This window comes from Doryrhamphus excisus, chromosome 7 (genome assembly GCF_030265055.1).
Source record: "Doryrhamphus excisus isolate RoL2022-K1 chromosome 7, RoL_Dexc_1.0, whole genome shotgun sequence".
Lineage (NCBI taxonomy): Eukaryota > Metazoa > Chordata > Actinopteri > Syngnathiformes > Syngnathidae > Doryrhamphus > Doryrhamphus excisus.
The window spans coordinates 12136757-12160075 of NC_080472.1; the positions used below are offsets into that span (position 1 = coordinate 12136757).

Here is a 23319-nt window from a genome sequence, read left to right on the forward strand (position 1 = left end):
GAGGCATAAGGGCAGAAGTATGCAAAATGGAGGCCACAGTGGAGTTTAATAGAGGCCCCCATTTTGTGACACCCAAGCTTGAATGGACACTGGTGGAAAACTTGGCACATTTTCACCCCTCATTTTAATCTCACATGTCACTGCGAAGCCTGGATGCTAAAAAGCAGTCGCATGATACTGCTTGGCCTCTGTGTTGGCTTCAATCACTATAGAAGCTGTATGTGTAGCATTCATGGCAAAAAAAAGGTTAAATGTGCGTATATCTGACTAACGTTTACATTTGGAGCTCAATGAAATCTAAACTACATAACTTCAAATGATATCTCCCATGAAAAGCAGTCATGTTTGTCTTAAAAATGCCATATTTAATTGATGTAATAGGATTTTTTCTGCCATTTTGTCATTCGGGAGAGATTTTTGGACTCAGTAAGACATATATCAATGTAAAACCATAATATCATCCAGTTTTGACTACAAAATATCACAGAAGATCAAGGAAGACTGTGTTGCCAAATAGGAAACTATCAATTATTGTGCCAGAAGCTTAAAAGTATTGCATTTTGAGGAAAATGATTGCCTTTATCCGGTTTGACAGTTGCTTAGGGCCATCTCCTACAGCAAAACATTACCACAGACCGTGTATAATAAAGGTTATATTGCAGTGTTTACCGTGAAATAAAATAACAGCCCACTGTTGGAAAAGCACTGCCCGTGTGTGTTTGCTAATGATCGTCTACTTAAGGGGTGAAATTATTGTACATTGTCGGATATTTGGAATACTCGGTCGGACCTAGTAAAACTAGAAAAACTAGCAAATACTGTACAACAATTATTGTATGACGAACAACGTTGGAGGAAGATGAAAATTTAAACATTGCGTCATATCCGGGGAGTCTAACACGTGCCTGTCGTTCTCTACGCCGATTGGCCACTGTGACCCAAACCCGCTGCTGATTGGTTCAAAGATTGCCGCTCTGGGTCCTGTATTTTGAACATAAAGGGATCGAGTCTTTCTTCTCCCTCAGAAAGCGGAGACTGTCAGAGGGGTACCGGTCAGTGCCGTTGCACTCCGACACCCAACACTATGCGGATTTATCAGCAGCACACGGCTTCATTTTACATTTAATCCTCCTCAGGAAATTCCACATAGTGACAGTCTTGTTTGGGCATGTTTACGTAACTTTCGCAGTGAGCTAAATGTTTAGCTTGGTTAGCTGATTGGCGTCCCCCTCCGCCAGACACCAAATTCCAAACAAAACCACCCAATTAAGGCAACTTGAGGTGTCGACGGAATTGAAGACAATTGAGAAATGGACAACATTTTAGGCGGAATCAGTCCCGTTGGCGCCGGTACGTCAAACAGGCCCGACGACATCCCCGGGCTTTCCAGTATGTCTTTGCCGGATATGAGCATCCAGCCGGCCCACTGCAGGAACCTCCTCTCCCCTGGACCCGCGACTGTTCTCTCGCCCGTCACCAATCTGGCCATGGACATGAACAAATTAATAAGACTTGGAAGGTATTTTAAATTGATTTTTTTTCCACACACATGCATGGGTAACGAGTAAGGACACTAACGGGCTGGTGTTGTTTCCTGTCCACAGCCAGTGTGATACACCGAAGAGGAGGAAGCATGCTCCCCTGGAGAAGGTTGCCTCCTTTGCCTCAGACGGCTCCTGTGATTCTGGTGAGTCCCAGAGAAGCTTTTGTCTGCTTAACATAAGCCAGTAATAAGAATACATGCATCACTCACCCCCCCTTACACATCATGACGTCAGTTTATGGTTTAGTTTAGAATGCAGTTTTTAGTGTCTGTTTTCTGTTGTGTGCTCAGTTCACATTCAACCACACGAAGCTAGAGATAAAGTCCTTTCACATATATAGAAAAGTTTGCATCCTTTTTAAATGTACTGAGCACTGATTTGTGATATCCGTTCTGTCCTTCAGGCCTTAGTGTGGATTCCATCAGCCCCATGGATGCTCTGGAAATGGAGGACTCGTATGTTAAACTGTCTTGCCTGCATCTGTTCTTATCAATCAGTTTGCTTCTGTACACACATCTTCCAACACCCCCGCCAAACACCTTTGGTGGGTTCTGCTGAGCTCATCAGTTTCTCATGCGTAGGATTAAAATTTGGCTTTCTAATCCCCCCCTCAGATTAGTTAGAATTGACTTTCCATAGCTTTGTCAGTTTTTTTTAAATACTAAAAGACATGGTTGGTTGTTCCATCGGTTACCTTTTTACTAGTTTTAATTATAAAGCAGACCAGCCAACATGCGCATTTTAACCCTGAAAGACGCTTTGCTGCTTTCAGGTGTACGTTTTGCCGATTTATAACATGAATATTTTCATAAAACGCCACCGCTTTGGTGTTAAAAAATGTCCGTGACATGCAGAATGTGTACATCTTTTCAAGGCTTTAAAGTCTGTCTTTGAGCATATTTTAAAAGTTTAATTTAAATGTCACTTTGACCACTTGGTGGTGGTCTCCTGATCCTGGGTGGCCTTCCAGGTCCTCTGCAGACATCTGCTGCCAACTGATGTGCGAGTTCCTTTACACCAGCATTTGGTCATCAGGACCTCAGTCACCTCGCTTACAGCTGTCTGGTTTGAAGGTGCGGGTGGGGGGGGGGGGGCATTCATTCCACTGTGCTGCGGTTTAATGCCTAGCACACCCCCTCCTGTCTCTTGGCACACTCTTCCTATGCGTTATTTCTTCAATGGGAGGAGGGATGGAGGTTTTTTTCTTCTCGCTGCGCCAGCAATTGAAATGAGGGCACCCCCAGACATGTGCCCCCCCTTCCTTCATTCGACCTGCATTGAATGGGACACACTCCCCCCTTGACAAACAAAGGGCCCTTGCAAGCTGCAGAGCTTGGCGGCGAGGGTTTCAGCAGGCATATGGAGGATTAGCTGGTGTGCATCGGCCCTTCCTCCATCTTTGTTTAGCATACAGGTGGAACCACCGCAACTTCCTCCTGACCAGCCACTCAGGAGGCCACTTTCTTTGGTAGAACCCCCCCCCCCCCCTTATGTCCTTCACGTGTCACCCAAACTGTTTTACCTCATTTAGTTTTTGTTCCAAATGTAACCTCTTTTCTTTTCCTCTGATTCAGGTTCGAGAAGGCCATCCAACAGTCCAGTCGACTCAACGAGTAGGCTGCCTTTCTTGATAACCTGTTTGTTTAGCGCCCTTCCCCGGGGAGCGTTTTCACTGCTCAAACCGAAACCACGCTGACTCTTCTCTGCTTCCCCCTCTTCACAGCAAGATGCCCATTCGACGAAACAACTCCTTACCGGTAAGCGCTCAAGGTTGTCTCTCCAGAGCCAACGCCAACAATCGATCTCTACAAATCGGTCAACTAGCTCCGCCCATTCATTGTTTTCCGCTGACCCAGGTCACGGGGGGGCGGGGGGCAACAGTCCCAGTAGTCCATAGACTCCCCACTAAATGAATTAACCGCTCTGTTTGTCACAGGACTTCAATGTATTTGTGGCATTAGGTTGCTGGGGGTGAGGAGGGGGAGGGGCAGAAGTTCCATAATCTTTTAAAATATGTTCTAAGGTGCACACTATGGGGGAAAAACTGGTTCTAGGTGCAATCAATCAAACTCCTATTCTCTCTAATTATAATTAGTTTGCGGCCAGAAGAATAGTTAACGAGGGCTGTTGTTGCTCAGAGTTGGCGTCACGCTATGGCCTAGGGGCCATTTGTGGTCCGTGCGGTTTTTTTCTTGGCCCGTGTCACATTGTAATCGTTAAGAACAAAAATAGGCCAAATGAAGTCTTCATATTAATAACCAATAATAACAAAACAAAGCTTTGCCTTTTAATAGTTTCTTGTTATTTAGCCTTTTTACAAACTGAATCAACTTTATAATTTGCCAAGGACCAATAAAAAGTAAGCTGCAGACAGATAATGGCCTTGAGGCCACACCTTGGACACCCCAGGGGTAGTGTAAAGATATGCAGGCAGCCCCCGCTGACTTTGTTTCCTGCAGTTGCAGCTCCTGTGCTTCAGCCCGTCCCTGAAAGGACAAGAAACCGACCCTGATCGCTACGGAATATTCGGCCAACAGCCCTCCGATATCGACCCAGCCACCGCCTCTCAATCGAACAAGGAGAATATCGCCCAGGTCAGTCTCCGGTCCTCATTGTCACCATGGCGATGTTCATGGCCTCAGACATCGCTAACCATCGGCTCTGTGTCGTCAGGAGTGCTTTGAGTTCAAGAAGCCGACCGAGCCCGTGGCCCGCAGCCGCCTGCGCTCCTTCAACAGCGGGCTGTCGAAGGACGCCTTTGCCCACCGCCCCAGCTCCGCGCCGGCCCTCATGGTATGTACACATGCGAGGCTGGAACCTTCCCATCAAGTGCAGGAGACTGGAAAGGGGGATTGTTGCGTTTGTCTAACAACCTGCACACACGATGGGCCACAGATCAGCCATTTCCCACTCGGCTTTTATTTGGCATTTTTGATGATGCTAATTTCATCTTTGCTATTGTTGCTGCAGCTGGAGTCCAACGACACCAGCCCCTTGTTCCTCAGACGTTCCTCCCTCACTTCCGCACTCGACGACGACGATGATGATGACGACGGCTTCCTGGATGTGCTGGATGACATGGAGGTGGGGCCGCCTTTCCTTTTTTCCTTTTTTAATGGACTGAATGCGTCACCCGTGAGCTTGCTGAGTCTGCCGCCCGTACCACACAGAACACCTCCGACATGCCCACGGGAATGGCCAGTCTGCTTACAGCGCCCCTAGTGGCCGACACCACGGGAGATGATGCGGTAGGGCCTTCTTCAACCATGTTACTCTAGTTTATATTGCAATATCTAACTTGGAAAATGTTCCTTTGTACGTGTTTGTTTCTATGGAAGCCCCGAAATGCAGCAAATTAGTTGTAGTGACCTCTACTGATCCAATGAAGTCTTTACTTCTTTAGTCCCTTTTCACTGCACGATTTTGTTGTTGTAAATACTAAAAATGGAGTCATTACGCTTGATAATCATACCCGTTTGGTCATTTGTATGGTACAAGGTTGGAACAATTCACCCGACTCTTCTCGTTTTTAAATTTGTCATCTTCTTCAGCCTGTGATCCGCTGTCGACCCCGGAACCTATTCCGCTCCCCGTCCATGCCCAGCCCAGTGGTCCGCACCTCCGGGAAGCGTCCCGATTGCACCAGAGACGAAAACACACCCGTGCGGGTGAAGCGACGCCGCAGCCTGGCAGGGTCTGAGGTCTCTGGGCCTGGCCCAGATGCCCACTCCCCCAAAGTGGTGAGTCGGGTCTAACGTGTGGGTGTACATGCTTGTAGGGCTTCCTGTTGTGTGTGTGTGTGTGTGTGTGGAAGTAATCTTGTTGGCTTTGCAGGCCTGCCTGCAGCTGCAGAGGTCCATGTCCTGCCAGATGGAGATAGATAAAGTGCTGGACATCGACGGGTCTGTGGAGCTCATTGGAGACTTTACCAAAGTAAGCAGCAATGCCGATGCTCAATTGTTTCTGATGTGAAGAGGACTTTTTAATCTTATCCTTGTCTGTGTGTTTAGCCCTTTGCACTGCCAACAGTGGACGGCAGACATCAAGACCTCAAATATGTTACGTCCGACACGGTGAGTTCAATATTAATTCTTGTACGGTGGAACCTTGGTTTTCAAAAGCCCTTGGCTTTGTTTTTTTTAAAATACAAATTCTTCAAAAAACCTGACATGTTTTCATCAGCCATTTTGTTTTCCCACATTGAATAAACCTGGTGTGTCATCCATAGGTGGTCTCGGCTCTGACAGGCAAGTTTGATCACGTTGTAGAGCGTGTCCTCGTCATCGACTGCCGCTACCCCTACGAGTACGATGGAGGACACATCAAGGTGAGTGGACTTGTTGGAAATCTGTATTCCATACCTCAGAATTAATATATATGCAGATAAATATTCACATCTATAAGTATGCAGCGTGCACCGCAACCACCTGCAGTGAATTGTGTCCAATTGGAAGCTCCACCATTGTTTTCCACAATCATCTATACATTCTAACTTGGTAATGGTTTAATTACATTTGAACATGCATCAGATTACAATTGAGTGCATCCCATAATCAGTTCCCAGTTCCACATGTCCAAAAGGAGTAGGAAGAAGCAAAGCTTATTAAATCCTACCCCTCCATCTGGTACTTGTACAATCACTAACTGTTACATTTGTTCACTTCCTGCTTTCCATAATAGTTTTTTTAAATTATTATTTCATTAATAATGCACCTAGTACGGAAGTACTCGGTGATATGAGCATCCAATGCCATAATGGGTACCATAGTGCATGTCAATATAGTGATATATATAGCACATCATGACTGGTTCAAGACTCTTCATCCTTGTATTTAGCAAACATCAACTGCTTGTATTGTTTCTTGAATTGGCTCATCGTTGTGCATTGTTTGATTTCCTTACTCAATCCATTCCATAGTTTGATTCCACATACTGAAATGCTATGGCTAGCATAACGTAGTCCTAGCATAGAAGTGTTTCAAATGTACTTCTTCCCTGAGATCATATTTCTCCTCTCTTGTAGAGAAGTATTGGATGACATTTTTAGCTAATTGCTTATTTTTAGCCTTATGCATTATTTTAGCTGTTTGAAGATGAACTATATCAGCAAGTTGAAGTATTTGTGATTTTAGAAATGAGGAGTTAGTATGTTCTCTGTAGGCGGCATTATGAATTATCCTTACTGACCTTTTTTGCAGTACATTTAGATAGTGAAGATTGCTTTTATAGTTATTAGCCCATATTTCCACAATAAGTAAGATATGGTAGAACCAGAGAGCAATAAAGAGTGTGGAGTGATTTCTGATTGAGAACAGATTTTGCTTTGTTCAATATTGAAATATTTCTGGACACCTTATGTTGTATATTTGTAATATGAGGTTTCCAGCTCATATTTTCATCTATTGTGACCCCCAGAAATGTATTTGTAAACATTTGATTTAATTGGCATGTGTTGGACTGGCAATGAAGAAAAGGGAGACAGTGACTCGAGAGAAAGCAAAGTTTTGCAGTTTGCGGCATTTCAAAATCTATATACACTTGCCAAATTCAAACAATTTGTGTTTGATGTGTAGTACACAACCATCCTGATGAAAAAAGTTATGCCAACATAGGTTAACGTTACCCTGAATTAATCACATTAAAAAACGTAATGTGGTGAGATGTCCTTGCCTCATCATTTCGTTAGCATTTCTGCTTAAGCAGACATTCTGCACCGTGGATGTTATCGTTTCAATTCAGCTCTCGCTTATTTGGTGTCCAGTAATCGTTGGGAATGTGTTTTGTTTTATTGTTTTCTGTAAAATCGATTTCTCCCTGCCTTTCAGGGTGCCCTGAACCTGTACCTGGAGAACCAGGTGCAGGATTTCCTTCTGCGGGCACCCATAGTCCCGTCCTGCCCAGACAAGCGCGTCATCATCATCTTCCACTGCGAATTCTCCTCGGAACGTGGGCCACGGATGTGCCGCTTTGTGCGGGAACAGGACCGCACCATGAACGACTATCCCAAACTCCACTACCCGGAACTCTACATCCTGAAAGGAGGCTACAAGGAATTCTTCCCGCTTTTCCAGGTTGGTCTTTATAGGCCAGTTTCCACCGAAGCCGTCAAATTCAGTAGCGATGAAATTGAAAGCTGAGATGTTGGCAAGCGTTACCTTTTTGGTTGCTGTAGAGCAGACGAAGATCTTTAAACAGTGGAAACCAAACCTAAAGATGCGATACGGCCCATTGCTGTGGTCCGTACGCCTACATCAGTGCTACAGACTTGTAAAAAAAAAATGTCTTCTGGGGATCACAATAGATGAAAATATGAGCTGGAAACCTCATATGACAAATATACAACATAAGGTGGCCAGAAATATTTCAATATTGAACGAAGCAAAATTTGTTCTCAATCAGAAATCACTCCACACTCTTTATTGCTCTCTGGTTCTACCATATCTTACTTATTGTGTGGAAATATGGGCTAATAACTATAAAAGCAATCTTCACTCGCTAAATGTACTGCAAAAAAGGTCGGTAAGGATAATTCACAATGCCGCCTACAGAGAACATACTAACTCCTTATTTCTAAAATCACAAATACTTCAACTTGCTGATATAGTTCATCTTCAAACAGCTAAAATAATGCATAAGGCTAAAAATAACCAATTAGCTAAAAATGTCATCCAATGCTTCTCTACAAGAGAGGAGAAATATGATCTCAGGGAAGAAGTACATTTTAAACACTTGTATGCTAGGACTACGTTTAAAAAAAAAAAAAGCCATAGCATTTCAGTAAAAAAAACAAAGTTAAAAATTATAATATACATAGATAAATAAATAAAAATTGATAAAATAAAGTAAAAAAAAAAACTTAAATCACATTAGGAAAGCAGGAAGTGAACAAATGTGGAGAAATATGATCTCAGGGAAGAAGTACATTTGAAACACTTCTATGCTAGGACTACGTTATGCTAGTCATAGCATTTCAGTATGTGGAATCAAACTATGGAATGGATTGAGTAAGGAAATCAAACAATGCACAACGATGAGCCAATTCAAGAAACAATACAAGCAGTTGATGTTTGCTAAATACAAGGATGAAGAGTCTTGAACCAGTCATGATGTGCTATATATATCACTATATTGACACTTACTATGGTACCCATTATGTGCATTGGATGCTCATATCACCCCATACTTCGGTACGAGGTGCATTAATTAAAAAAAAAACAAAACAAAAAAAACCTTAAACTGTATTATGGAAAGCAGGAAGTGAACAAATGTAACAGTTAGTCATTGTAAAAGTACCAGATGGAGGGATAGGATTTAATAAGCTTTGCTTTTTCCTACTCCTTTTGGACATGTGGAACTGGGAACTGATTATGGGATGCACTCAATTGTAATCTGAATCACGTTCAATGTAAAATTGGGTGAGTCTTTTTGGGCTCATCTGGTGGTGTGACCCCCTCCAACAAATGCCAAACCTTCACCTTTTAGTGGTAAACATGTTGTGCATTGAGTGTGTATGTCGCCCTGCAGACGCAATGTGAGCCCGAGTGCTACCGGCCCATGATGGACGAGGACTTCCGTGAGGACCTGAGGAAGTTCCGCTTGAAGAGCCGCTCGTGGGCCGACGAGCGCAGCAAGCGAGACATGTACAGTCGGCTGAAGAAGCTGTGAGCCCCCCCCCCCCCTAAATGTTGGTTAGTTTTAATGCAAATTCGGTTCCTCCCATTCACAGCAGCACACTGAACGAGGCGTTCACAGCCGCAATAAGCTTTTCTAAACTTGAAACAACTTGTTTGTCATCAGTGTTCCGTACATAAATACGTATGTCTCAGGACCCAGCACCGCCCTGCCACACCCCACCCCCCACCACCCTGACTAGCACTTAATGCAACCACCTAAATAAAGAAAAGTGCTTTTCTTTTATGAATACTGCCTTTTATATATACGTGTTTAGTATCTTCTTATTGGCTTTGATTTCTGCATTACAAAAATCAAAAACCAACTAAATTTTAAGTGTGGGTTTTATATTTTTATTTTATTTGACCCCTCACCCCAGTCGCTCATCTGTGATCACCTGCACCATATTTTTGTGCTAATGGTCTGGTTAAAAGCACACAGACGCCAAAGCAGCCTGCAGTGAGATTTGTTGGCGTCCTGCAGTACAGCAAAGCGTGTTGGAGGACGTTTTCCTTTTTGTTTTTCCCTCCACAATGAGACTAAACATGTCGGCCAAAATGTGTGATTTTGTCGAGTGCTTTTGGCACACGGTTCTCGGGAGAGCAGCTGAATAAAAATGCAAGGTGTGTTCAATGACTGCATCATGTCTGATTTATGGTGGGGATTATATGGAGTTCTCTAAAGGGCATTTGAGGCCTTTCACTTTGTTTATTGGTTTATTTACACGGATTCTCAAAGGTTTGGTCATTAATTGATGGAACAGCTCAGAATTTAACTTGACTTTCCAGGAACAAAGGACTATTTTGTGGGGCTGATGGGTGTTTTATGCACTATTTACATGATTTCCTATTCCCGTCCCAACATTGAATGTCTCGTGTAGATCTAACCGATCTTAGTCCTCTGCATAAACGCGTCACACCCAGGAGGAATGTGTTTGTGGTATTAACGTGACAAGCAGCACTTTAGTGCTAAATATAACCATATGTTTTGTTTCGCTTCAGGTGGGCGTGGCCTAAAGTAAGCACATCATGGGTTGTAATAAAAGTCATGCGGCCAAAATGCTTCATTCCGCCTTCACGTGAGCTGGCGGATGGCGCCGGTTTGTTCAAATTCTCCCTCTCAAAGCGACCTTGGGAGTGGCCTCAGCCAAGGCACGTGCCCCCCCCCCCCCCCCCCCCCCCACACACACACACACACACACACATTCCTCCCTCTGGATGTCATGTCCTGACTGGAGTTCAACAGGAGGCGGGACAGGAAGTCACATGTAATAAACACGTGAGCTTGTTGCTGTATGGGAGAATGACAACGCCCCCCTCCCTCCCTCCCTGCTTCCCTCCCTCCCTCCTGGCTCTTTGCCAGATTCCCAGCAGCTTTGACAACCAGGACCCGCCTCTTTGCTTCAAGTTCTAACGGGAACTTACACAAACTCAAATCAAGTTTCAGCTTCTAGTCTTCATGAAGCTTTCCCTCACTATTTTTATTTACATGCCTGAAGTCCCATAGACTACAGTTCTAGAAGCTTGACTTCTAGAACTTGCACTGTAGATGCGGAGGAAGTTTTCCACTCTCAGCCTAGAACACTCACATCTAGAACTTCAAACGTTGGTTCACATGGCAGTCCCAGAGATTCTAGAGGCGAGGAGTTTTGCATCATTCAAGTTGTAGATGTGAGACATTCTAGAAACGTAGACCTGTATGGAGAACCGTATTATTCTAGAGATGACAGTTTTTGAGTTGAGAACTCACACAGCTGGAACAGCTCATTCTAGATTTTTCCACTCTGAAAATGTAAATGGGAGTGTGTCAGAGCTAAACATTCTACATGTGAGTACTCCATTCTAGAACTTTCACCTCTGATACTGTCTGTCTAAAACTTGCAAATCTAGTACTTAAACATCTGAAGTTTTAAACAGCAGGCAGTATCATAGGTTTAAGGTTCTAGAAGCAAGTACACCCGCATCCAGAACTTCACATTCTGGAACTTGAACCTTTGTGTCTCCAACTCGCACATCTCGTTGTTGGACACAGAAGTCCCAGGGATTACAGTTCTAGAGTCTTGGACCTCACATCTCAGAGGCTAAGATGTGAGTCCTCGCATCTAGAACCCCCCATTCTGGAACTTTAGCCTTTGTGTCTCCATTTGGAACTGTATCGTTGGTCACACAACAACCTCTGAGATTACTGTTCTAGACCGTTCTAGAGTTTAGCTCTTTCACATCTCTGCAGTTAAAGTTCAAGATGTGACTACTATTACATCTCCAAGGTCAAAGTTCTAGAATTGACGTACAGGCAGTATCAGAGGTTAAAGTTCCAGAGGTACTCTTGCATCAAGAAGGAGACTGTTCTAGAATTTACACTTCCGCTGTCAAATGTTAAAGTTCTAGAACCGGGGGACTGCTGTGTCTACCAGTGATTACAGTTCTTGGTGATTACAGTTCTTGGTTCTTTGAGGCACAAAGTCTAAAGGTTCCATAAAGTTCTAGATGTAAGAGTACATTTAGAACTTCAACCTCTGATACTGCCGGCTGTTTGAACTTTTAACTTGTACATTTGTTTTCAAAAGCACTATCAGAGGTTCAAGTTCCAGATGTACTCTTGCATCTAGAACTTTATGGAACCTTAGACTTTGTGCCTCAAAGAACCAAGAAGTGACACCAAGAACTGTCTCACGGTTCTAGAACTTTAACATTTGACAGCAGAACTGTAAATTCTAGAACAGTCTCCATAAAGTTCTAGATGCAAGAGTACATCTAGAACTTCAACCTCTGATACTGCTTTTATAAACAAATGTACAAGTTAAAAGTTTAAACAGCCGGCAGTATCAAAGGTTGAAGTTCTAGATGTACTCTTGCATCTAGAACTTTATGGAACCTTAGCCTTTGTGCATCAAAGAACCAAGAAGTGACACCAAGAACTGTAATCACTGGTAGACACAGTAGTCTCACGGTTCTAGAACTTTAACATTTGACAGCAGAACTGTAAATTCTAGAACAGTCTCCATAAAGTTCTAGATGCAAGAGTACATCTAGAACTTGAACCTCTGATACTGCTTTTATAAACAAATGTACAAGTTTAAAGTTTAAACAGCCGGCAGTATCAGAGGTTGAAGTTCCAGATGTACTCTTGCATCTAGAACTTTATGGAACCTTTAGACTTTGTGCCTCAAAGAACCAAGAACTGAGAACCCACGGTTTCAGTTCTAGGGTCTACAACGCTCACATATAGATGTGCCCATTCTAGAACTTTAACCTGTGATAGTGTTCCAGTGTTCCAGAACCTGACCTTGTTCAGTTCTACATGGAAGCAGCAGGCGTGTTGACTCTAAAAAATGTCCCCATGAAGGCCATTCAGTTCTAGCTTGTCTGGAGATCAACGCAGACCAGTTGGCGCTAAAATGATGGCTGTAAACAAAGACGTGTGCTGAGGTGTGGCTGGCCAATCGTGTTTTAGCGTTAGAAAGTTGAACTTCCTGTCTGACTCAACAGAGCGTAGTCCCTTACTTCCATGTGCTCAGGCACAGCTGTGTGACAAAAAGGGAATTGCCTTGTTGTTCTTTGAAAGAGGCGGGCTGCAGCATGATTGGTCAGAGCATGTCACATGTTTCCTCTTATTCTTCAGAGGAAACGTGACTCATCTGCACCAGTTGTCATTTTCACGCAGAAGCTAAAAGGATTTCTTTCTCTTTATGTTTTTTTTTTTTTTTTTACATAAAGTAAAATTAAACACATATGAAATATAAATAGAGTATGAAAATACACAACAATTAGGAGTGTGTCTGTGCTGAGCTGCACCGCCGAGCAGAGGGTCAGAGGTCAACACGACAGCTGTGATAATGTTAACAGGGCCCCGTTTCACGAAGCAGGTTCAACCAACTCTTGAGTCTAACCCTGAACTCTGAGTTGATCTACTCTGAGACAGGAAACTCTGAGTTACGGGTTTCAGAACAGGTGATTTCATTTGGTTCAATCAACACAGAGTTTGTTCACTCTGAGTTAAGCGCGTGCACCACGACTTTAAAAAGCCCTGATCAATGGAGCCCCGTTCCCTCGATTCACCATGGCAACGAGTGATAAGAAAAGATCGTCATATTTCAGTCCTCTGGAACTGGATATATTAATGCGGTCATACGGCGAATTTGAAAGCGTTTTTAAAAAGAAAAGCAACATTGAAAGCGTTTTTAAAAAGAAAAGCAACACGGCTGCAGCAGCGAAAGAACGCGAGTCGGCGTGGGAGAAGATTACTGCTCGAGTCAATGCGTAAGTTTACATTTATTATATACATTTATGCAATCACAATAATATTACGCTACAGATGCAAACAAGTAGAATGGTGTTACAGCTACAATTTATCTCACTTAGATGTAATCCCACCGGCAAAAAAAGAACGTGGAAGCAGCTGAAGATGAAATATAAAAATATTGTTCAAACAGGTAAGCCCTCAGCATAACAGTCAGGGTGCCTCTTTTTAATCATGTTTACCACTAAATATCATTCAGCGGCTGTTTCAGTGTGCATTATCTCCAACATAATATTGTTTTCACACACATAAATGTCCTCGCCTGTATACAGTTAAATCGGACATATGAAAAGCAACATCTAACTTCTACTCAGCCAACAGAAAGCGGGCAGATGCCCGCAAAACTGGCGGATGACCACCCCCACCACGTCTGACCGAGGCAGAGGAGCTGGCCATGAGTCAGACTGTCGGGAGGCCAGTCGCAGAGGGGATCCCTGGAGGAACCTCATCCTCGGACATGATTACACAGGAGCCACCAGCCTTGATAAGATGCAATAGGCCTAGGCCTCAAACTTCTTTTGGGCCTATAGTTCAATGTTAATTTCCCTTTCATGTGTTTTTCTTTTGTCTCAACAGATTCTGAAGGCGTACTTGGTCTAGTGGATCCATGTGCCACTTTAACTGTAAGTAGCCAATAGTCCAGAGATTATGCCATATTTAAAGTATAGCATAGTGAAACACAACACTCTAAACAGGATGATGAAGAAAGCTGCCTTCTCTGTGGTGTCTGAGAGGGAGCCTGAGAGGTCTACAGAGGTAAAATCTTGATGTTACTGATTTCCTCTCCATTCACATGTCTTTACATGCTTTTGTGGATTATAGTGACTTTTAGCCTACACTGAAGTATTAACGGATTCTTATCCATTTTAACAGAGCATGGCTGGGCAGCAGGAAGAGGGTCCCTCAACCTCCACAGCACAGATTGACACAGTGAGATATTCAGTAAATTCCAGAGGTTAATTCAGTGGAATTCATGTGCAACTGTATAATGTCATCCTTATGTGTTCCCAGCTACCACTAAAAGAAATCTACAAAGTGCATTTATTAAAAACAGTACAAAAAACAGAAAAAGAAATGGTGCTGCTGGACCGCCAGATAACTAAAACGGATCTGGAAATTGAATTATTAAAACACAAGCTAGAGGTGGGTGCATGGTCATAGGTGAATTGTGTTGATGATTGTAACAATTAAAAAGTAAGAAACCATTTTTTTTCTTATTTGTAGGAAATAAAGAAGACCAAATGAAAATTTTTTGTCTTTCTGTTTATTTTACTGCTGTTGGTGATGGTGATTATGAAAAACGACCAAACTGGCTTTAAACACGCGCGACAATGAATGAATCACACCGTGTGTAGCGTAAGAGGGCGGAGACAGAAAGAAACTCGAGGTTCATTGAAGAAAACCTGGTCCCGACCAGGTTATGTTCACAGAGTCTGTTGCCATAGTAACTGACACCGAGGTTAAGTTACCTCTCTCTGTGAAACAGGCTGGAGTTACTCCTCTGTCTCTGGTTTGACTTACCTCCCTTTGTGAAATGGAAAACTCAGAGTTTCCCTCATTTCAGGGTTAACATACTCAGAGTTTTCACTAAACCTGCTTTGTGAAACGGGGCCCAGATCAGACCGTGTGTTTTCTTGAGTCACTGCAGCTCCTGCTTCGAGACAACAAGTGTGAGCCGCAGCTGTTAGCATGGCAGCTGACTACTTTACACACACACACAATGGAAACAAAGACATGCATGAACCACTTGTTTCTTTCCCATGGCCATCAGCACACAAAATACACAATCATTTTTTATTAATCACCTCTGCAATATTATTTGAAGTTTTCACTATGAGCCCCTCCCCCTTAAAAGTAATTTTACTAGCACTTTTAGTAGTTTTTTCTAGACTAGAGGATAATATTTTAGTGGTTAAATGACTTCCCATGAAACATTAACTGTCCCCTGGGCGACATCTGGTGGCTTAAATTACACATAGCAACAAGACAAGCCGATCATGTGACCAAAATCCCGGAAGTCAATCGGCACAGCGGATAAACAGACTAGCCAGACTTCTCAAACTATTAATCACCTGCGTAATCTGATTTAAAGTTTTCACTATGAGCCCCTCCTCCTTAAAAGTAATTTTTACTAGCACTTTTTTTTAACTTTTAGTGGATTTTTCTAGACTACAGTATAATATTTTAGTGGTAAATGACTTCCCAGGTTACATTCGCTGTCTCCTGGGCGTCATCTGGTGGCTTAAATTACACATAGCAACAAGACAAGCCGGTCATGTGACCAAAATCCCGGAAGTCAATCGGCACAGCGGATAAACAGACTAGCCAGACTTCTCAAACTAGCATGGTTCGTTGTTTCATCATCCACACCGTGTGCCCGATCACCGCCCTCGCTCCAGGGGAGAGCAGGGTTCTTTACTCCCGCGTCTTCGGACCGGACGAGGCTGTATTTCATGGCGAGGAGCAGCAGCAGCTCAACCCGAAGCAGAGGCGACTTCTCTCGGCTGAGAAGCTCGCCGTGGTGGCTCGGTAGGTTGGTCCTTGGAGTGGACCTGAACATTTTTGGTCCGTGTTAAAGCAGAATTAAGGTCAAAATATTAGTATTCATTAATATTAGTAGTGAATGTGCTACAGCATTTTTCAGATCATAGACTTACTAGCAACCAATCAGGGCAGCTAGGGTGGTGGGTCCCACACTTGAGTGACCCTTCAGATACCCGAGTGGAAGTCATGTACCCGTTACTCCTGCATATTAAAAACACAATTCACATAAATATAAAATACATTATGACGTCACTTGTGTTCATGTCTGACATTAGGATCTTAGATGATTGGCAAAACTTTAGCACAAGTGCAGTTTTCTTTTAAATTGTTGGCTGATGAAATGTCTTGTCTGGTCCAGGCAGGTGCACAGTGCCGTCTCCATGTCCCGGGAAGCTTCCGGGCGTCCTCTGATGGAGGCGCTACCTGGGGAGGAGGCTTTGGCCCTGCAGGAGGCCAACAGCGGCGTGGTGCGGCTCCGGTCCGGAGACCCCTTTTCCGAGGAGATGAGCGCACTGTGGATTGCCGTGCAAAGTTTGGGGTTTGTGATGGTGTGCGAACCCTACGAGAACCTCATTCTGGCGGAGGGAACCCTCCGGAACCTGATCAGACACTGCCTGGAGCATCTGCACTTGTTGGGCCAAGGCAGCGAGGTGAGGGCGGGCGCACCTCTACGGTCCAATTAGATCAGGGGTCTCAAACTCAATTTACCTGGGGGCCACTGGAGCTAGGGTCTGGGCAAGGCTGGGCCGCATCAGGTTTTCCAAAAAAAAACCAAAACCGCATTTATTAAAAACAGAAAAATATACAAACTTTTTCAGTGCTTTGGTTCCGATTTTCTACAATAAAAGCTCTGAAAAAACATTCCACTGTTCTCAAATATCTTCATTTTTATTTTTCTGCAGAAAATAAGATGAAAAATAAATAAACAAATCAAGAATAAAGAAAATCAATCAATCAGTAATAAATAAATATAATAATAATAATAAAATGGCAAATAATAAAAACTTAAGAAACCACATATAGTTGGTGGATAGACAAATGATTTTTTTCAGATTAAAATGAACAAAGCATTATTAGAGCCCTGTAGACATGACAAAACACGACTATAGTCACATTTATACTCTTTATTTACAACATATTGCGCAACTGCAGGGTCTTGAGACACATGCTAACTCGCAAACGAGAGAGCTAGCGACCAAAATGGTAGCCTTCAAGTTATTTCCTTTAAACTTAAATAGCCATAAACTTACCACTTCCACACGGAAAGGGAGGATAACTATTAACAGTTATTTAACCTTTAACATGAACATGAATCAAACGTAATAATTTTTTCTGGGTACATGATACCATACAGCATCCATATAAAAACATTAAACTTTCATATTAAGGCGGGGGCCTCAAACTAGTGTCCGGCGGGCCACATTCGGCCCGCGGGCCGCGTGTTTGAGACCCCTGAATTAGATGATGCAGAGCTTTGGTTTAAGATGTGTGGCAAAGCCTGCTAATTTACAAAGTGGGGTGAGGGGGTGTACTATAGTTGGGCTCATTTAGCTAGGCCCAGACCAGAAACTGTATGATGTCTGTGAGAAAGGAGGTCTTTCCTTCATGACGTCATGGTAGGTCTCACGTTTGGGACATTTAAAGGTAAGAACATCATCAAGAAGGGGAGCTTTTAATATTGTTCGCATATCATGCGGGAATTAAACCTAAAACCTCTTATTTCACCTTGTTCAGGTGCTGCTGAAGAGCAACCGCATCGACGTTCTCCTTAGCCGCCTGCTTCCTCACGGCCAGCTACTCTTCCTCAACCACCGCTTTGCTCAGAGTCTGGAGAAGGACGTGGTGGCCGACATGAACAAATGAGCGTGCTGATTGGCTGGCGTGGTGCCGCCATGGTGCTGCAGGTCAGGACTCTATGCATAGAACATAGGGTTAGCATAACATTTCAATGCTGACTGTTTTAATATATAACTGCCAATCTGTCTTTGGACGGTAAACAAAGATAACGTGATGAAATCGGAAGCAACCTGATGATGCAGCAAGACCGTGTGTCTAAGTTTCCCACATTAAAAACAAATCAGCTTATATTTCAACTTAAAAAATATTCACTTATGTATAATAATCATTATTATTAACAACAAAACCACTGAAACATAATCATTATTTTAAATGACAGTAATCATCCCCAAATGATCAATTATGAAAGGTCTATTTATGCAGCAATGCAGGGTTTGGCCGCTAGAGGGCAGCGTGTCGCCATCCAGGTTGAGAGCTGACAAATGTATCCAAAAAATAAATAAAAATCATCGACTAAATGCTTTGCTGTGACTTGCAAACAGTCGGAAGTGAAGCTTGCCGACATCAAATAAACAGTTTTCATGTGCGGTTTGTAATTACGTCCGATTAATGACTCGCGCCGCAGGAAGTTGTTGTTTTGTCAACAGCTGTTTAGATTAAACGGATGAGCGGCTGTCAAGCGCAGATTAAAATCACACTTCTGCTTCCCTCGCTCCGCCCTTCTTCTCCGTGACACTGCAGCATCCTGCATGGCACAACTTGGATGAGAAGACTGGGAAGTTGTTTTTGTCGCTATTGGAAAAGCTTTATTAAGCGCGTGTCATACAAGTGCAAAAAGAAGTTAAGCATTGTTCATAGGAGAAATTTTAACCTTGCTAACAAGGGAGGAGGCATATGGTGACACTTAATTCGTTCTTCATGTGTCACTTCCTGTCTATATTCTTCTTCATTGGGGTTCCGAGGTAATAATTTTTAGGTCAAAGACCCTCAATATGACGGGGAGTGCTTTGCTTTTTTTTAAGGATTTACTACAATAACATCACTTGTGTGACAGGGTCGCCGTTTGTGAGCATCGACTGCCAGAAATGCTAGTCAAAGATCCTCTATTTGACCACAGTGGTCTGCTGTTTTTGAAGAGTGACTGCAAAAAATGCCAGTCAAAGATCCGACATATGACAGGAGTGCTCTGCTGTTTTTGTGCATCTACTGCAAAGTTGCTCGTCAAAGATCCGTCAAAGATCTTTGAGGACCTACTGCAAACACTCCAAATTGACAGGGGTGCACTGCTGTTTTTGAACAGTGTCAGCAAAAAATGCCAGTCAAAGATCCGACATATGACAGGAGCGCTCTGCTGTTTTTGTGCATCTACTGCAAAGTTCCTAGTCAAAGATCCGACATATGACAGGAGCTCTGCAGTTTTTAAGAATGCACTACAAATATACCAGTCAAAGATCCTCGATAGGAAAGGTGCACTCTGCTATCTTTAGGGATCTGCTGCACAAATGTCAAAGATCCTGTGTACAACAGGAACGCTTGGCTGTTTTTGTGCATCTACTGCAAAGTTGCTCGTCAAAGATCCGTCAAAGAGTTTTGAGGACCTACTGCAAACACTCCAAAATGACAGGTGTGCTCTGCTGTTTTTGAAGAGTGACAGCAAACTGCTGTCTACTGCAAAGTTGCTTGTCAAAGATCCGACATATGACAGGAGCTCTGCAGTTTTTAAGAATGTACCACAAATATACCAGTCAAATATCTCCGATAGGAAAGGTGCACTCTGCTGTTTTTAGGCATCTGCTGCAGAAATGTCAAAGATCCTGTGTATAACAGGAACGCTTGGCTGTTTTTAAAGATTCTGATCAAAGATTCTCTGTATGACAGGGATGCACTGCTGTTTTTAATGATTGCCTGTCTGATGGACGTTTTTGAGGACCTACTGCAAACACTCCAAAATGACAGGAGTGCTCTGCTGTTTTTGAAGAGTGACAGCAAAAAATGCCAGTCAAACATCTGACATATGACAGGAGTGCTCTGCTGTTTTTGTGCATCTACTGAAAGTAGCTCCTCAAAGATCCGACATTTGACAGGAGCTTTGCAGTTTTTAAGAATGCACCACAAATGTACCAGTCAAAGATCCTAGATACGAAAGGTGCACTCTGCTGTTTTTAGGGATCTGCTGCAGAAATATCAAAGATCCTCTGTATAACAGGAACGTTTGGCTGTTTTTGTGCATCTACTGCAAAGTTGCTCCTCAAAGATCCCACATATGACAGGAGCTCTGCAGTTTTTAAGAATGCACTACAAATATACCAGTCAAAGATCCTCCATATGAAAGGTACACTCTGCTGTTTTTAGGGATCTGCTGCAGAAATGTCAAAGATCCTGTGTATAACAGGAACGCTTGGCTGTTTTTAAAAGATTCTGATCAAAGATTCTCTGTACGATAGGAAAGGTGCACTCTGCTGTTTTTAGGCATCTGCTGCAGAAATGTCAAAGATCCTGTGTATAACAGGAACGCTTGGCTGTTTTTAAAGATTCTGATCAAAGATTCTCTGTATGACAGGGATGCACTGCTGTTTTTAATGATTGCCTGTCTGATGGACGTTTTTGAGGACCTACTGCAAACACTCCAAAATGACAGGAGTGCTCTGCTGTTTTTGAAGAGTGACAGCAAAAAATGCCAGTCAAACATCTGACATATGACAGGAGTGCTCTGCTGTTTTTGTGCATCTACTGAAAGTAGCTCCTCAAAGATCCGACATTTGACAGGAGCTTTGCAGTTTTTAAGAATGCACCACAAATGTACCAGTCAAAGATCCTAGATACGAAAGGTGCACCCTGCTGTTTTTAGGGATCTGCTGCAGAAATATCAAAGATCCTCTGTATAACAGGAACGTTTGGCTGTTTTTGTGCATCTACTGCAAAGTTGCTCCTCAAAGATCCCACATATGACAGGAGCTCTGCAGTTTTTAAGAATGCACTACAAATATACCAGTCAAAGATCCTCCATATGAAAGGTACACTCTGCTGTTTTTAGGGATCTGCTGCAGAAATGTCAAAGATCCTGTGTATAACAGGAACGCTTGGCTGTTTTTAAAAGATTCTGATCAAAGATTCTCTGTACGATAGGGATGCACTGCTGTTTTTAATGATAGCCTGTCTGATGGAAGTTTTTGAGGACCTAGTACTGCAAACACTCCAAAATGACAGGAGTGCTCTGCTGTTTTTAGGAATCTTCTGCCAAAGCAACAAGAGCAGAGCTGGATAGTCGGTAGCGCTGTGGTGCAAAGCAAAGAAGATGAGATGGAGCATCAAGGGTGCCCCTGATTGGATCTGGCACACCTTCAGCCTCACAAAACATTTTTTGTAGATTCTCCAAAAACATTTAAGGGTGGACAGGGCTTCTTTACCGCCCCGCCCTCACGTCCCCTCCTCCTGAGAGGGATGATGGGTCCAGAGCCGACAATGTCACAGTCCATCTCCATCCCGTCTTCCCTCCTTGCAGCAGCAGCAGCATCAGCCTGAAGCTCCAACAAAAGAAGAAAAAAACATTTTTCTCTCAAATGTGCCGAGTGGTCATTGAATACGCTCACTTTAAGGACTTTTCAGGCTAATATTTCTCCTTCTCCCGCATCATTAGACGTCTATTGTACCAATGTGGGGGAAATGTGCTGGCTCCCCAGCTGGGACAAGGTCTGAATTTCAATGTGAGGCCACTGGAGCTCCGTAGTGGAGCGTTAGCTGTGAAATACCTCCTCGCCGCCGCACTTGATGCGCTCACGTCTCACATTATTTTTCACTAAATCGGAAAGCAAAGGGATGCTCGGCGGTGAGCGCCGTTAATGTCAACAATGTCCGCATCTTTCATACTTTCATGCAACATTCCTCTTAATACAAGCCATCATGGCCATATTGTGATATGTCTTTCAGTGGGTGGCACAGTGGTCTCGTGGTTAGCGCGCAGACCTCACAGCTAGGAGACCAGGGTTCAATTCCACCCTCAGCCATGTCTGTGTGGGTTTCTCCGGTTTCCTCCCACATTCCAAAAACATGCTAGGTTAATTAGCTACTCCAAATTGTCCATAGGTATGAATGTGAGTGTGAATGGTTGTTTGTCTATATGTGCCCTGTGATTGGCTGGCCAATCACCCCGCCTCACGCCCGAAGACAGCTGGGATAGGCTCCAGCACCCCCGTGACCCTCGTGAGGAAAAAGCGGTAGAAAATGAATGAATTAATGCCTTTCAGTTACATAATGTGCCTTTAATATTGTTGTCGCTTCTCTGTTGTAATGCAGCTAATTACACAGCACAGGAAGTAGCTCTTTTAGCTTCTCTCATCTTACATTTCCACTTTTTAAATCCATTTATTCCCAAAGGCATCCGTCGCAGCCCTCAAATAGTCGATTCCCTGCAACCAAACAAACTTTACTTTTATACCCTATTTGTTTTTAATTGGCCAAGAAAAGAGCAGAAAGAAGGCGCTGTTTGCCTTCTGTGGCGTGTTTTTATTCTTGTATATTATCGTATATGCATATCCACATGGCGTACGCGTCTTACGATTGTCCTGTGGTCAAACACCATCATCATCCTCTCAAACCAGATCATATTTGTTGAGAGTGCCGGCTGTAAAATGTTACAACCTCCGCCCGCCTCACAGTAAATTAGCATTTATGGTGAAACGGCGCTGAGGTGGCGTGCGTTAATGGACCGTAGCCTTCCTTGTCTGCACGCCTCTGAGCTTTAAGAACCACGTCCAGCCAGGCCCTGGACCGCAGTACGCGCTCTTTGTCACTCTTAGACCTCATGCAAATGACCTTCCCCGCTTGATTAAAAGCTTTTTTGTCATTTTGTTTTCTTCATTGCTTGGCTTTTTATTGCACAAATTAAAAAATGTTTTTTTTTTTTTTTTTTAAGGAGCAGAGCCGCTGCTCCTTCACATTGAGAGGAGCCACTTGAGACGGTCTGGATGCCTCCCGGTGCCTCCTTGGTGAGGTGTCCCGGGCATGCCCAGCTGGGAGAAGGTCCCGGGGGCGGACCGAGGATGAGGACACGCACCAAGGAGCCCCGAAGTCTGGACTTCCCTACTGAGACCCGGATTAGTGGAAGAGGATGGAACTGCTCTCCCGCTTATTTCACTCAAATGATGACCTTGTTTCATTTATTAAAATATACTTTAATCCCTCGTTTATCACGGTTAATTTCTTCCAGGTATGCCTGTGATAAGTGAATTTCTGTGAAATAGGCTTCCTCCTTTTATAAATGGAATATCGCGTTAGAGAATAGAAAACCTGTTTACCACTTCCTAAATATGTTTTTAACAGTATTAGAGCTCTCTAGACATGAAATAACACCCCTATAGTCACCTTTACACTCATATTAACCTTGTTACTTGTTACTTGTTTTTTTTTCTTGACAGCGTACTTCCTGCAGTGGCTAGTGTAGCATCAATGTTGTTTTACTGACACC

General features: G+C 43.4%; 2 protein-coding genes and 1 long non-coding RNA gene across 5 annotated transcripts; all 3 read left to right on the forward strand.

Annotated features, from left to right (window-relative positions):
* Positions 1-935: 935 nt before the first annotated feature.
* On the forward strand, positions 936-9852 carry cdc25b (cell division cycle 25B). 2 transcript variants are annotated; one of them, XM_058077540.1, is made up of 15 exons: positions 972-1519; positions 1605-1687; positions 1948-1999; positions 3119-3157; positions 3268-3301; positions 4004-4138; positions 4218-4337; positions 4515-4628; positions 4715-4792; positions 5096-5284; positions 5379-5477; positions 5555-5617; positions 5773-5871; positions 7370-7615; positions 9069-9852. In XM_058077540.1, exons 1-15 carry the CDS (start codon positions 1311-1313, stop codon positions 9207-9209), a joined length of 1701 nt encoding a protein of 566 aa, XP_057933523.1. In that variant the 5' UTR covers positions 972-1310; the 3' UTR covers positions 9210-9852. The 2 variants fall into 2 exon arrangements, with proteins under 2 accessions (XP_057933524.1, XP_057933523.1); XM_058077541.1 differs by lacking the exon at positions 7370-7615 and having other exon boundaries at positions 936-1519.
* Positions 9853-14231: 4379 nt separating this feature from the next.
* Positions 14232-14651, forward strand: LOC131132388 (uncharacterized). The gene is made up of 3 exons (XR_009130361.1): positions 14232-14270; positions 14388-14444; positions 14526-14651. It is a non-coding gene; the product is annotated as an uncharacterized LOC131132388 (long non-coding RNA).
* A 982-nt stretch (positions 14652-15633) lies between these two features.
* Positions 15634-23060, forward strand: ap5s1 (adaptor related protein complex 5 subunit sigma 1). 2 transcript variants are annotated; one of them, XM_058077672.1, is made up of 4 exons: positions 15634-16043; positions 16417-16708; positions 17793-17962; positions 21083-22741. In XM_058077672.1, exons 1-3 carry the CDS (start codon positions 15859-15861, stop codon positions 17919-17921), a joined length of 606 nt encoding a protein of 201 aa, XP_057933655.1. In that variant the 5' UTR covers positions 15634-15858; the 3' UTR covers positions 17922-17962; positions 21083-22741. The 2 variants fall into 2 exon arrangements, with proteins under 2 accessions (XP_057933655.1, XP_057933654.1); XM_058077671.1 differs by lacking the exon at positions 21083-22741 and adding an exon at positions 22768-23060 and having other exon boundaries at positions 15637-16043.
* Positions 23061-23319: the final 259 nt, after the last annotated feature.

Coding starts and splice junctions, on each gene's coding strand:
- cdc25b (XM_058077540.1), top strand. CDS start 1,311: ATGGACAACATTTTAGGCGGAATCAGTCCCGTTGGCGCCGGTACGTCA. Junction 3,302..4,003: donor GACGAAACAACTCCTTACCG/GTAAGCGCTCAA, acceptor TGTTTCCTGCAG/TTGCAGCTCCTGTGCTTCAG. Junction 5,618..5,772: donor AATATGTTACGTCCGACACG/GTGAGTTCAATA, acceptor TGTCATCCATAG/GTGGTCTCGGCTCTGACAGG.
- ap5s1 (XM_058077672.1), top strand. CDS start 15,859: ATGGTTCGTTGTTTCATCATCCACACCGTGTGCCCGATCACCGCCCTC. Junction 16,044..16,416: donor AAGCTCGCCGTGGTGGCTCG/GTAGGTTGGTCC, acceptor TGTCTGGTCCAG/GCAGGTGCACAGTGCCGTCT. Junction 16,709..17,792: donor TGTTGGGCCAAGGCAGCGAG/GTGAGGGCGGGC, acceptor CACCTTGTTCAG/GTGCTGCTGAAGAGCAACCG.